The 14,011-nt window shown below is 40.4% G+C and overlaps 1 protein-coding gene across 1 annotated transcript in view; it reads right to left on the bottom strand.

The window, feature by feature from the left end:
* COL28A1 (collagen type XXVIII alpha 1 chain) overlaps positions 1-14,011 on the bottom strand; it is a 179,416-nt gene that overhangs the window by 87,404 nt on the left and 78,001 nt on the right. The window contains exons 20-24 of the mRNA XM_052638924.1: positions 12,890-12,961; positions 7,743-7,811; positions 7,059-7,127; positions 3,252-3,320; positions 2,976-3,044 (exon numbers count right to left, since the gene is read on the bottom strand). Of these exons, the coding sequence (XP_052494884.1) occupies positions 2,976-3,044; positions 3,252-3,320; positions 7,059-7,127; positions 7,743-7,811; positions 12,890-12,961 (348 nt within the window). The remainder of the gene's footprint in view (positions 1-2,975; positions 3,045-3,251; positions 3,321-7,058; positions 7,128-7,742; positions 7,812-12,889; positions 12,962-14,011) is intronic.

Here is a 14,011-nt window from a genome sequence, read left to right on the forward strand (position 1 = left end):
AAGTGGAATTAGACTTTTCAAAAAATGTCCTTTTCTTTACCAGCTTCTGTTGGGCTGTGTGGGTAGCCAAAAGTTTTCTTTAGGAAATAAAAAAGACACATGAAGACTCTAAGGCATCTATAAAAGAAGAGAGGTGATTTTGGAAGTTATTAGAAGCTGCTGTTTGCGTTTTGAATGTCCTTGATTTTGAAACTCATGATCCAAGTTCTTTGATTCTAAGAAGAGCGTGCACTCCTGATGTTTCCTTCCAGGGCTGGAGGTGGGCAGGGTAACACACCTCCCCAGCATCCACAAAAGATGTGTCTCTTTTGTGGAGACAGGAAGGGGAGACAGGAAGAAGGAAAACGCAGCTGGGGGGGAGGTGTGGACAGAGGCAGGTCCTGACCAACATTCCCTCCTCCCCTCCTCCCCTCGGTAGAAGTGAGCTGGAGGATACCGCCTCCGTTCAGCTTCCTGTGTGAATTAATAGACACAATATGAGTTTTGGGCTTCCCTGGTGGCTCAGCAGTAGAGCATTCGCCTGCAGTGTAGAAGACACAGGAGACCTGGGTTCAGTCCCTGAGGTAGGAAGATCCCCTGGAGAAGGAAATGGGCAACCCATTCCAGTATTCTTGCCTGGAGAATCCCATGGACAGAGGAGCCCGGTGGGCTACAGTCCTTGGGGTCGCACAGAGTTGGACATGACTGAGCATGCACACACGTAAATGAATATGAGTTTCACTTGAGACACATCTTTTGGCAACATGCTGACTATTAATAACAACCAAAAATAGACAGGATAAACTTTTGAAAGAACACCTTTTTTTCCCCCTTAAAATGTATATGAAAAAACACAAGGGACTTTGAGAGAGAAATGATCGATGAAACCAATTAGTAAATGTTTTAGTCTATATGTTAAATAATCTGACATGGTGGAACATTCACAAGAATAAAAATTTTTAAGTGCTATCTGTGCATAAGTGTCCACCTTTATTATTACTGCTAAATGTGAAGCAGTAATACAATAGTATAATTCAATATAACACAATGTATACTTATATAAAATATTTATAATAATCTACTGTATGGAAATGTAAATGGTTATGTGTTTCCATTGGCATACAAACAGTCTAGTATATTTAACACATTTTATTTCACACATACCATATTTTAAATAGGAATAAGCTCCTAGTTCCCTAACTAAAGGAATATTCAGTGTAAAAACAAAAGTTTTTACCAATGTTTCACTCAGCAGAAAATAACAACATTTACATATTAAAGTTCCTGTATTTTTAAATTTTAACAGGTACTTTGTCTTAAAGAAAAAAAGAATATTTCAATGCCCCAGTTCAAATAAAGATCAGATTCAGTGCTGAGTCAGAACCTTGACAAAAGCACCTAGGGTGTCTCTTCCCTGCACAGTCTCCTGAGCGCTTTCAGACACATCTTCCTGACTTTCCTAATTACCCTGAGAGACAGGGACGGGCAGGACTCAAGAGCTCCTTTAGGGGTGAATTGAATGCCTTGGGCCTCCAGTCTTTCATTCTACAAGGGAGAGGATGAAAGGGTACTTGCCCCACAGTACAGAAGCAGCATCAAGGTGGCGGCACTCACAGGCGCCATGGCAGAGACCAAAAACTCAAGACAAAAAGTTGACATTAAGCACTTAAACCTCTTTCTTTAATGACCTGGCAGCATCTGAAAAACTAAATGTATAGATCTATTTCTAAGGAGAATTTCTCTCTGTGGGATAATATTGATCATTCACTCATTTTTTCATTCATTCAACACATTAAAGAGTTCCTTTTGGGTGGCAAGCCTAGTTCTGGAATCAAGAATTTAGTACAACAAAGAGCCGGCCTTCAGGAAAATTGAAACCCTTGTGAAAATATGCAGAGCAGGAAATAAGGAAGTTGATTTCAGGAATGATGCCTGCTTTGGAGGAAATACACCAGGGGATATGATAGTGGTAGGGGAGGGAGGGAGAGGAGAGAATTGCCTTTTGTATAGGTGGAGAAGGAAGTCAGACTTGAGACCTTAAGAATGAGCCAGCCTGACAAAGTCAAGGTCTGGAAGCAGGAGTGAGCTGAAGGCCAGGTCAGTGTGGCGGGAGGCAGGCAGCAAGGGAGCAAAGGACAGGAGCTGCGGCCCAGGTTACAAAGGGTCCCAGATAACATGGGAAGTGGGTGCAGCTTGGTCTCTGTACAAAGAGAAGCCAGCAGAGCATTTTCTTCAGAAGGAAAACGGTGTGATCTGATCTCTGGCTCTAAAAGATCAACTTGCCTGCTAGGTAATAGAAGGGCAGCGGTGGAGGAGAAAAAGCCAATGGAGAGGTTGTTTTCACAGCCCTGGTGAGAGATAGTGGTGATCTCCTTGGGAGATGCAGCAGGAGACAATTAGCCAGAGGCGAGATAATTTTGAAGGTAGAACTGGCAGGTCTGCCACAGGACTAGATGTGGAGGAAAGGGAGGGGAAGGAGGACCAAGAACTATTTAGGTATCGTGGCATTAGCAAGGAGTGTGGGTAGCACCACTTCCAGGCTGATGGAGGGAAAATCAAAGGCTTTATTTGGGATATTAGGTGAGAGATGTCTGGTAAGAAACTAGGTGTGTGAGACCAGGGCTTCCAGGAGGAAAGATAGACACTTGGAGGCCATCAGTGCGTGGACGCTGGTTAGTGCCATGGGATGGTATGAGAGCACCTAGGCAGGAGCGTGACCAGAGAGGGCAGGGGCCTGAACCGAAGTCTATTCTTGCGACCAGAAGACAACGCAGCAAACGAATGCAAGGGTTGCTAGCAAGGAAACAGAAGACAAAAACCATAAGGTTGATCTGCATGTTCAAGTGAGTGCAAGGCTCTGGAGAGTCCATAGATGAGGATAAATAACTTAATCAGTTCTTTAGACGCTTCTTCTCTTCTCTCAGGTCCGGTAAAGATGTTCACTTTTACCAAACCTCTTAACTACAGTTACATTTTTAAAAGCTACTGTCGCTTACCTTTGCTCCAGTGTCTCCAACTCCAGGTAATCCCCTTGATCCAGGAGGTCCTGGGATTCCTCGAGGGCCCTGAAAAGGAGAGGGAGCAACCTTGCTGTGTGCAGGGTTCAGGAAGGGAAGCGAGAAGGGAGGCAGGGAGGAGAAAAGAGAAAGGAAAAGAAAGGAAGGGAGGGAGGGGAAAGAAAGAAAAGGAGGGAGGGATGAGAGGAAGGAGAGGAAAGAGACCGGAGGAAGAGAGGGAGGGAGGGAGGAGATAACAGCAGCGTCCACACTTACGGGCACACCAGGATAACCGTCACCTTTGAGTCCTGGAGCGCCCACTGGTCCCTGAGGGCCTTGGGCACCCTGGGTGAATTCCAACACAGGAAATATCATGAGCCTAAACTATGAAACAGCTGGCAAAACTTAAGATCAGAAACAACTCAGCACACCAAAGGCAGATTCAATAAGGGCAGAGGAATGGTCTGAGGATTTTTTGAAGGAAATATGGAAACTTCTTATCTCCTTGTAAGTCTTTCCCGTTTCTGTTATGGGAAGCAAATGATAAGTGGAATGAGTGTAAGGAGTGTATATGAACTACTACAAAGTCCTCCACAGGAAACACTGCATGGGGGTTAGAAAAGAGCTAGTTGCTGATATTTTAATTTTAAAAATTACAAACCTTTAGTGCATCTTAAAATAAGGGGAAGTATAAAATGAGAAAATTTAGTAAGCACCATGTGAGAAGAGTAGAGAAGAATATGAACAAAGTTTTATGTATAAAATAAGATAGTGTGTGTTACCTTTTATTATGTTACATCTATTATCTTCCTCAGTGAGGCCCAAATTAAGTGAGGAAAAAAAGCTCAAATAAAAATTAAAAACAGATTAACTTTTTAAAAACACTTTATAAAAGAATAGGACACAGAGTTAGTGGTTCATATCCTGAGAACTAGGAAGAAGTGATAGATATTGCTTTACCATGATGACTTTGGGCATCAGAAACTTAGTAGTAATACTGGCCTCTTATATAGAGGATAAGGAATCGAGGAAATATGCCCTTCAAACAAGAGTTCTCTGCCCCAGTGAAACTCAGAGAAATTTCTGGCCAGAATAAAATGGAAAGAAAGAAAAATGAAGACGACTCTTACCAAAGAAGATTTACTCATTGTAAGCCTATTGCACTTATATTTAAAACATTTATTTACATCCCACATCCCATTCTGTTGCTGTGATAATTCTTACAGTGGCCTTTGTCAATACACATCAATTATTTTGATAAAGAGCTGTTCATGATTTAAAATATTTATGTTTTGTATATTGTCATATGTGAAATAGATCACCAGTCCAGGTTCAATGCATGAGACAGGGTGCTCAGGGCTGGTGCACTGGGACGACCCTGAGGGATGGGACCAGGAGGGAGGTGGGAAGGGGGTTCAGGATGGGGAACACATGTATACCCATGGCTGATTCACGTCAATGTGTGGCAAAAACCACTACAATATTGTAAAGTAATAGCCTCCAATTACAATAAATAAATTTTAAAAAATAATTTAAAAAAATAAAAATAAAATATTTATGTTTTCTACATCATTAGAAGAAATGCTAATAATAGACATGTGTTTTCCAAGATTGGAAAAAGTAGCCAGATTCTTAATATTTGTCTTATATGTAAGCAAACACTGAAATCAAGCTGCGTTATTCCAAGCCAAAGTGTTGCCCCAAACCTAATTCCCAAACACGGTTTCTGATTTTACTCCTATAAATAAATAACTGGGGAAAAAACTTTTTATGCCATAAGAAAATTAAATTGATTTTGAAAATCATGAATACAACAGCTGTCATTTCCTATTAAGACAAAGAGACTGGCCTTGTATGGTTAACCATCTTAAGAATGGTCTTCAGAAAACATGTGGCCACTTATAAAAATGCACTATTAATGCACTATTTAGAATGCACTATGTACTTAATGTACATCAACAGAAATCCAAGATGATCTCTTAAAGATGTATGACAAAGCAAAAAACAAATTATTCTGGAGCACTGAATTCTGGTGGATCCCCCACTAAGGAACTGGTCATGTCTGAGAAGTAGTTTATTATACTATTCCAATTATGTGCAAGGTTGAAGTGCTAAGCATTTCCTATGGGGACAGGTCCCCAAGTAAGATGCCTATTTCTCTGCGTGCTTACACAAGGAGCAGGCCAGCCACAAAACAAAGCAGTAACTTCCCCCTGGTTAAGTTGAAATTTAAAAAGAAATTGGAATCAAAATTCACTTTCCATTTTCATTCCTAAATTCCAAGCCTGTAACAAATTATCAGCAGCTGTTATTGTTTATCCTCTGGCCCCCACACTGCAGGGAAAGCCATTGAAACATCCATAGTTTAGGAACATTTTTTTCCTAGAGATCTGTGTCCTGCCTCCTGCAGAAATTTCAGTTAACTTGTTACTTCTTATGCTAACAGGGGGTAGGGAAAGGATAGTGTTCTTGCTCAGATTTTTATTTTGGATGCCTCTTGATAGTTTCATGGATGGAATACTGCCACTTGGCTTTTCTGCACTGGATTCAAGAAAATCTTTTGCAGAGTTTCTCTTTGAAGTGTCTCTCTCATTCAACAGAAATTAGGGTAGAAATCTTAATCAGGTGTTTCAAAATGAGCTTTAAAAAAAAAATCTGGGAGGTCCCTGAAGAAATACATAAAACTGAAGTAATGTGCCAAAATTTTTATCAACTAACCCTCCATGAACTTAAAAACAATCCTTTAGGGGAAAATGGCAAAACGAGTAATCATCAGAGACCAAGGGATTAGAAAAATGACTGGAGTGAAAAGGCAAATAACTCTAAATACCATCACCAATAACAATCAGTAGAAAACAGTCAGAGCTTATAAACATCAACTATACATTTAGATGGTGCTTCTCTTGTAAAGAACAGCGTAAGTAGAGAGAAATAACCTTGCATCATGGACCTATGTTCAGGAAGCTATCAAACAATACGAAAATTGTCACCCAAATGTTCTTGACTAAGGCCATGCCTGTAGTTTTAGCATTTGGAAGTTTGGAATTTTCTCCTTGAATCATGCATAACTTGGATTTCTGTAGAGTCTTTTACATAGCTTGGGTTCCTATGTGCCTCAGAGTCTGGGCAGTAGGGTGACCATCTTGTTATGATTTTCCCAGGACATTCTCAGTTTTAGCTTGGAAATAGCCCAGAAACGTCTTCTGTCCCCAGTAAGCCAGAAGATAGCACTCTAGCAAGGACAACTCTCAAAGTGATTAAGAACAGCAGAGGTCAGGATCCTACCTCTTGCTTTAAGAGGAATCACTGCAACTTATGTTAGTATATAATAGGCTTTGAATTATATGCAAAGATGGTTCTAAGTTATCTTTTTTGAAGTTTGAAAGTCACTGGTGTCAGTACTTGAACCCTTTCATTGAGCACAGACAATTTGATAAAATAAGCCAGCTTCAAAGCTACATAACAACATGCTACTAATTTAATGAGTGCTGATTATGGAGCCCTGAAGCCTGTCCTCATAAACAGGGATGTGCTTGTTGACATTTGGAAAGTAGCATTTCTCTGTAAGGCTAGGTTTTATGTGAGGAGGGAAATGGTACTTTGTTGTCATGGGAAAAATAGTGATGATTACTTAAAACTGTCTTCTCCCATCATTATTTGCATTTTCATTTAAAATAACTCTGAAAGATGGACAACAAGCAGGGAAATCTAATTCAATAAAGTTTCTAAACATGAACTCTTTGGACAGTGTTTTGCAGAAGAGATGCATTGGCCATTAATATGTAAATGAAGGAGGCCAGAGGCCATATAATATCATATTACAGACATTACAAAAAGAAAAACAGCATTTTCAATCAGCTGTTTAGTCAGCAAACATTTTACCAGAGGAGCTATCATCCTCCATATTTATGAAAAATAAATGATCTGCTGGCTTGATTTTTTAAAAGGGGAATAATATATTCTTATATCTCCGTTCATCGGTTTAGAGACTCTAAGTAGAACAATCTCAGTCATAACTTATGATGCATTAAATCTACTTTCATTTTTTATTTCAATAAATAAAAGAAGATGAATAAAGAATACCTTTGGTCCTCGAATAGCAATTCCAGGTTCTCCTTTAAATCCAGGCACCCCAGGTCCCCCTCTGTCTCCCTGCACATGTTAAATAATTTTCAGTTTCAGGCTTTAGATTTTATGAGAAACCATCACGGCACAGGGCATAAAAAGCCACTGGCCAATTATAAAGAGCTTAATCTCTTAGAATCAGATTCAGAGAGAGTACATCCTTCTAATATATTTGAGAAGAGTTTCAAATCTTAAGCAAATAAAAACTGTCAGTAAAGACTACTAAGCTTTTCGGAGAATAGCTGAAATAATAAGTGGCTCTCTAGACACAAATATTTAGACTGTGAAAATGTCTGGGAATGCTCTTACATCTGAGTAGATTTCTTTTCTGCCAGACTTTCTGATTAGCAGATTCTTCTGAACAAATGCAATAAATTCTTACATGCATTAAGGCTAGCATTTAAGGAAGGTAGTTCAAAGTAGAGTGATAAGGTCAAGACCAGGAGCAGAAAACCTGGTTTCTAGTTTTAAGTTTGCTGCTGGGCCTCCATCTGCTTAATCATGAAACGGCAGAGTTGAGGTATATAATATCTTTAGGTTTTTCCAAAGCTAAAATTCTTTCACTGATTTTATGAATCTTTTCCCCACTCCAACTTCCAAAAAATCCAAGTAAAAGAAAAAAATATTCCCAGGAATGCATACTTTTGGTCCAGGTGGTCCAGGAATTGATATTCCAGGCATCCCAACAGGGCCCATAATTCCTGGATCACCCTAAAAACAGAACAAAATACTCATTACATTTCAAACAAAGAAATGATATATGGAATTATATTATGAAAAATATAGAAATATATTTCCAGCATTTTAAAGTATTGTGACCTGTTTCACAAACCACATGAAAATATTTGAGCATCTTTATTAAACCACTACTAAAGTTATTAATAATTAAGATTTCACTCCCTATAATAAATAAATTAAATTAATTCCTTAGTAATAGGAAATTTCTCTCTCTTGTGCATCCTTTTATTAGGTAACAAAAATCATGCAATGCATGGTGATTCAGTTTTGTGTTTATATGCCAGGAAGCTCAGAGGGAAATATTTATTCAGTTATAGCAAATACCTTTAGTGTAAGTTTTAAGGTACATGTGATAGGCAAATAATGTTCTTTCTAGTTTACAGCTTCTTCCTTTGTTATTTTATGCTCCACAGTATATCAGTCTTCCATTGTATGGTATCTCATGTCCCTTTTTAGAAGTAGTTAGTTTATGGTTAAAAAAATGTAATATGAATTTTTGTAAGGCACCCCTGGTGATTCTGATATAGGTACTACTACTGTACTTTGAAACACTATGCAAAGCAATTGTCTGTCTTTTTAACTTAGTTTATTGAGGTATGTTTTAATGTTGTGTTAATTTTTACTATACAGAGAAGTGATTCATGTATAGCTGAACCATGTGTAACATGTATATATGATTCATGTATACATATTATACATGTATTATACATATATAAATGTTCGTGTTCTTTTCCATTATGGTTTATCACAGGATATTGAATATAGTTCCCTGTGCTTTGGTGGCTCAGAGGGTTAAGAATCCGCCTGCAATGTGGGAGACCAGGGTTCGATTCCTGGGTCGGAAAGATCCCCTGGAGAAGGAAATGGCACCCCACTCCAGCACTCTTGCCTAGAAAATCCCATGGACGGAGGAGCCTGGTAGGCTACAGTCCATGGGGTCACAAAGAGTCGGACACGACTGAGCAACTTCACTTTCACTTTCACTTTCACATGTAAGTGATATCATACGGTATTTGTCTTTCTCTTTCTGGCTTTTCTTAGTATGATAATCTCTGGTAAAGCGATTATCTTTAAAACAGGGTCACACACCCCATGAGGTGTTCAAAATAACACATTTGGGATATTAGAAAAATTTATCAGGGCTACACTCTGTACTTTCATCTCATCTTTGAAAATTTCAGTCATTTATGTAAATCTCATAATGTGTGTTCATATAATAGTTTTTGAATAAAAATTACTATTGAAAACCCAGTAAGCAAACATAGATTGCAACATGTTCAAATTTTTTTTTATTAGTAAGGATTTGTAATCAAGCAGTTTAGAAACTACTGATCTAGAGTAGGTGCCAGATCCTGCCTGTTGCCTGCTTTTGTACCCGCAGGACTGAAAACAGCTTTCACGTTTTTAAATGATTGCTATATAGGTGCCTCCATAATATCCTCAATTTGCTTCATGAACCAAAAAGCCTAAAAGATTTGCTCCCTGTACCTTTACCAAAAAATTTGCCTCCTCTTGCCTTTAGAGAGGGCTTCCTATGTGGTGGTGCTGCTGCTGCTGCTGCTAAGTCACTTCAGTCGTGTCCGACTCTGTGCGACCCCATAGATGGCAGCCCACCAGGCTCCCCGGTCCCTGGGATTCTCCAGGCAAGAACACTGGAGTGGGTTGCCATTTCCTTCTCCAATACATGAAAGTGAAAAGTGAAAGTGAAGTCGCTCAGTCATGTCTGACTCTTCGCGACCCCGTGGACTGCAGCCCACCAGGCTCCTCCGTCCATGGGATTTTCCAGGCAAGAGTACTGGAGTGGGGTGCCACTGCCTTCTCCGCCTAGGTGGTGCTGGTGGTAAAGAACTCACCCGCCAATGTAGAAGACATAAGAGACATGGATTTGACCCCTGGGTTGGGCAGGTCCCCTGGAGGAGGGCATGGCAACCCACTCCAGTATTCATGCCTGGAGAATCCCATGGACAGAGGGGCCTGGCAGGCTACAGTCCATAGCATGTCTTAGAGAATGAACTATGTAATCCTCCTGCCTCCAGGAAGGACCCTATCACTTGGACTCACTGGTAGGGACTCCTGCCCTGAGCCAGGTCCATCTTCACAGCTGAGGCCTCCTGCTGTTCTGGTTACCCATATGACCAATGGGCTGAACACACTGGTCTGCTGGGGCCAGATGATGCCAAGGCCAGTCCTTAATCCAAACCTGTATGTCAGTGGCACAGGACATGGCCAGGATTCTGGCAACAGATAACCACCCTATTCAGTCCCGTAGCAAAGGGATAAAGCATTAACCTGTTAAAATTTTCACTGAAACCAGGTTAAGTGAAATTATGCGTCTAGATTTAATTTATTCTATTTTTTTTAATAAAAAGCCAATTACTTTTAAATTTGTTTAATTTTTTATTGAAGTATACTTGATTTACAGTGTTGTGCCAATCTCTGCCATACAGCAAAGTGACTCACTTACACCCATATAGATGTTCTTTTCTTATATTCTTTTCCATTATGGTTTATCACAGGATATTGAATATATTAATAGCTCCCTGAACTATAAAGTAGGACCTTGTTGTTCATCCATTCTATATGTAATAGTTTTCATCTGCTAATCCCAAACTCTGTCTATCCCTCACCACCCCTCTCCCCCTTAGCAACCATGCCTGCCCTCTAGTCTGTGAGTCTGTTTCTGTTTTGTAGATAGGCTCATTTGTGCCATATCTTAGACTTAACGTATAAGTGATATATGGTATTTATCTTTCTGACTTACTTCCCTTAGTATGATAATCTCTAGATCCATCCATGTTGCTGCAAATGGCCTTATTTCATTGTTTTTTATGGCTGAGTAGTATTCCACTGTATATTTATACCACTTCTTCTTCTTCCATCAGTCTGTTGATGGACATTTAGACTATTTCCATGTCTGGTCTATTGTGAATAGTGGTGCTATGAACATAGGGGTGCATGTATCTTTTTGAGTCATAGTTTTGTTCAGGTATATGCCCAGAAATGGGATTGCTGGATCATATGGCAGTTCTGTTTTTAGTTTTCTGAGAACTTCCGCCCTGTTTTCCGTAGTGACTGCAGCAACTTCCGTTTCCACTGAGAGTGTATGAAGGTTCCCTTTTCTTCACCCTCTCCAGCATTTGTTATTTGTAGACTTTTTATGATGACCATTCTGACTGATGTGATGTGGTACCTCAGTATAGTTTTGATTTGCATATCTCTAATAATTAGTAATGTTGAGCATCTTTTCAAGTGCCTGCTAGTCATCTAATATGTCTAAAGAAGCCAATTACTTTTAAAGATAAAATTGTATACATAGAAAGTATACAAATTTTTTAAAAGACCCTTATTAAAGTGTGAGTATGTTTTACAATATGGCAATTCTTTACCAGGAAAAGCCTTATTTCAAAATGCAAGAAAATATTCATGTTGAGTCAGTATAACTAAGACATGAAGAGTAATCACTGTTGTTAATACATTTCCTATATACTGGCTTTTCTCATTGTGTGCTCCTTGCACTTCCTGCAGCAGGAGGTAGTTATTTAGGAAATGCAGATTCTTGGGTCCCACCTACATACTCAATCCAGATTTCTTATCGTGGTTCCATGAAATATGACTTTGTAACAAGCTCCCAGGCAATAATGATGACATGGAAGTTTAAGAATCACTGGCAGGTGGGGGATCCTTTGCTTTGTATCTGCATGTATCTCTTTGGGGGCCTGTTTGTTTTAAAGTTGATCTTTAATCCTCTGGTCCTTGTTTCTTCCCTTCAGTTAGCATCTTCCTGGAGCCCTGAACTCGCTCAGGTGTGCGATTTTTGTTTCCTGACACATCCAGATGACTTCCATATTCTCTCCTGCTAAGTCAGGACACGTGCCTATTTGCTTGCTTCGCATTTTCCTTCCTTTTCCCTCAGCACCCTGTCTCAGGCAGTTTATCAGGAAGTATATGCCCTACTTTCCATTTCATTGTACTGATGTTTTTCCTCTCTGAATAACCCCATGCGTTGAACACTAACAATGTACCTGGAACCATGATAAGTGCTTTAGTCACTCGTTAAAGTCATCACAACAACCCTGTGAAATAGACACTATTACCATGATTATTTCCACGATTAAAGTGACTGACCTCCAAACGTTTTGGGGTGCAGCAGGGTGAGAATCCCCCTCTCATGCATTCTGAAGCCCCACTCTACATCCTCCCTGTATTGCCTCTCAGTCTGGGACTTTTTTGTTCTTGTTCAGCAAAGCAAGATGATAGAGAATTGATATCTCCTATGTCCGTCTAGTCATAGGAAATATCAATTCCTATGTCCATCTAGTCAGGGCTATGGTTTTTCCAGTGGTCATGTATGGATGTGAGAGTTGGACTGTGAAGAAGGCTGAGCGCCGAAGAATTGATGCTTTTGAACTGTGGTGTTGGAGAAGACTCTTGAGGGTCCCTTGGACTGCAAGGAGATCCAACCAGTCCATTCTGAAGGAGATCAGCCCTGGGATTTCTTTGGAAGGAATGATGCTGAAGCTGAAACTCCAGTACTTTGGCCACCTCATGGGAAGAGTTGACTCATTGGAAAAGACTCTGATGCTGGGAGGGATTGGGGGTTGGAGGAGAAGGGGACCACCGAGGATGAGATGGCTGGATGGCATCACGGACTCAATGGACATGAGTTTGAGTGAACTCCGGGAATTGGTGATGGACAGGGAGGCCTGGCGTGCTGCGATTCATGGGGTCGCAGAGTCGGACACGACTGAGCAACTGAACTGAACTGATAGTCTTAATGTATCCCAACTACGGAATATTTGTTTGTTAATAAAGAGCACTAACACACAGATTCTCTCCTAGCAGCATCAATATTCCAGTGAAGAGCACACATTTTATACAATCTCTATCCCATTTGTAATGGTCTGGAACAGTATGTTTTCTAAAGCCTTTTTCATTTTGGAGACTTTGGTTTTGTATTTCTTAAGAAGGAAACAGTGGAGATCTAAGATTCCATTAAAACTCGACACAAGAACAATCTCCCCAAAGCATAAATGAGAATTTAAGGTACATACCTTTGGCCCTCCGGGCCCCTGAGACCCCTTCTGTCCTTGATTTCCTTTGCTGCCTTTCTTTCCTTCATCTCCCTGACAAAAAGAATTATAAAAATACAGTTGTTTTATAAGATATCCACCTCCGTCTTACAGCAACTACATCATGGCCAGACTCTCAGTGCATACCAACTTCACAGTCATATTCCCCAAGCCCAGCTCAGTTGCACAGGGTCTGTCGATGTTCTTGAGCAGATTATGTGGCTTCAAAACCGTCCAGACTGCACCGTGTACTCAGTATGATTTAACACTTCCTAAACTCTGTGGTCAGCATCTTTCCTTGGAGGCTTTGATTTGAGTTTACAGTTCTTTTGCCCTCTTGGTCTATTTAAGTAGTGGCTCTGAGACAGTCACAGTTTCAAAGAAGAAAGCCATCTATGCTTTTCCATGCTGTTTTTCAGGTTCTGTGCTATTTCAGTTTTGAAACATAAAACGAGACATTTTAAAAATCAGCCCTGGTTCTTCCTCCGTGGAGTTTAACTCTTTCTCCCCAGGGAGGCCAGTAATTCAATTGGTAGAAAGATGAGAGAGCATTAACCTGGCGCAGAGCTGCAAATTGCCTCATGTTCCCCAGCAGGGTTGTGTACATCAGTGCTCCCCACCAAAGAACTTTGTTAACTTCAACCAGAAGCCCCAGACCATCCCAGAACTATCCTTACCCTAGGGTTCAACTCCAAGGCACCATAGCTAAGCATGTGCCCAGCTCAACAAAAGAATTCTTGGGGTGTGTAGCTGAAAGTGTTAGTCACTCAATTGTGTCCAACTCTTTGTGAACCCATGGGCTATAGCCCACCAGGTTCCTCCATCCAAGGGATTTTTCAGGCAAGAATACTGGAGTGGGTAGCTATTCCCATCTCCAGGGAATCTTCCAGACCCAGGAATTGAACTTGGGTTTCCTGCATTGCCGGCAGATTCTTTACCATGAGGCTGTCCAATATTTATGACATAAGTGACTAAACCACCGTTTTCAAACCTAAACATGCATAAGAATCACCTGGAGATTTCTGGGCCCCCCATCCAGAGTTTCTTATTTACTAGGTCTGTAGTAGAGCCCAATAATTTACATTCTGACACATTCCCAGGGGA

Source organism: Budorcas taxicolor, chromosome 4 (assembly GCF_023091745.1).
Source record: "Budorcas taxicolor isolate Tak-1 chromosome 4, Takin1.1, whole genome shotgun sequence".
NCBI classification, from domain to species: Eukaryota; Metazoa; Chordata; class Mammalia; order Artiodactyla; family Bovidae; genus Budorcas; species Budorcas taxicolor.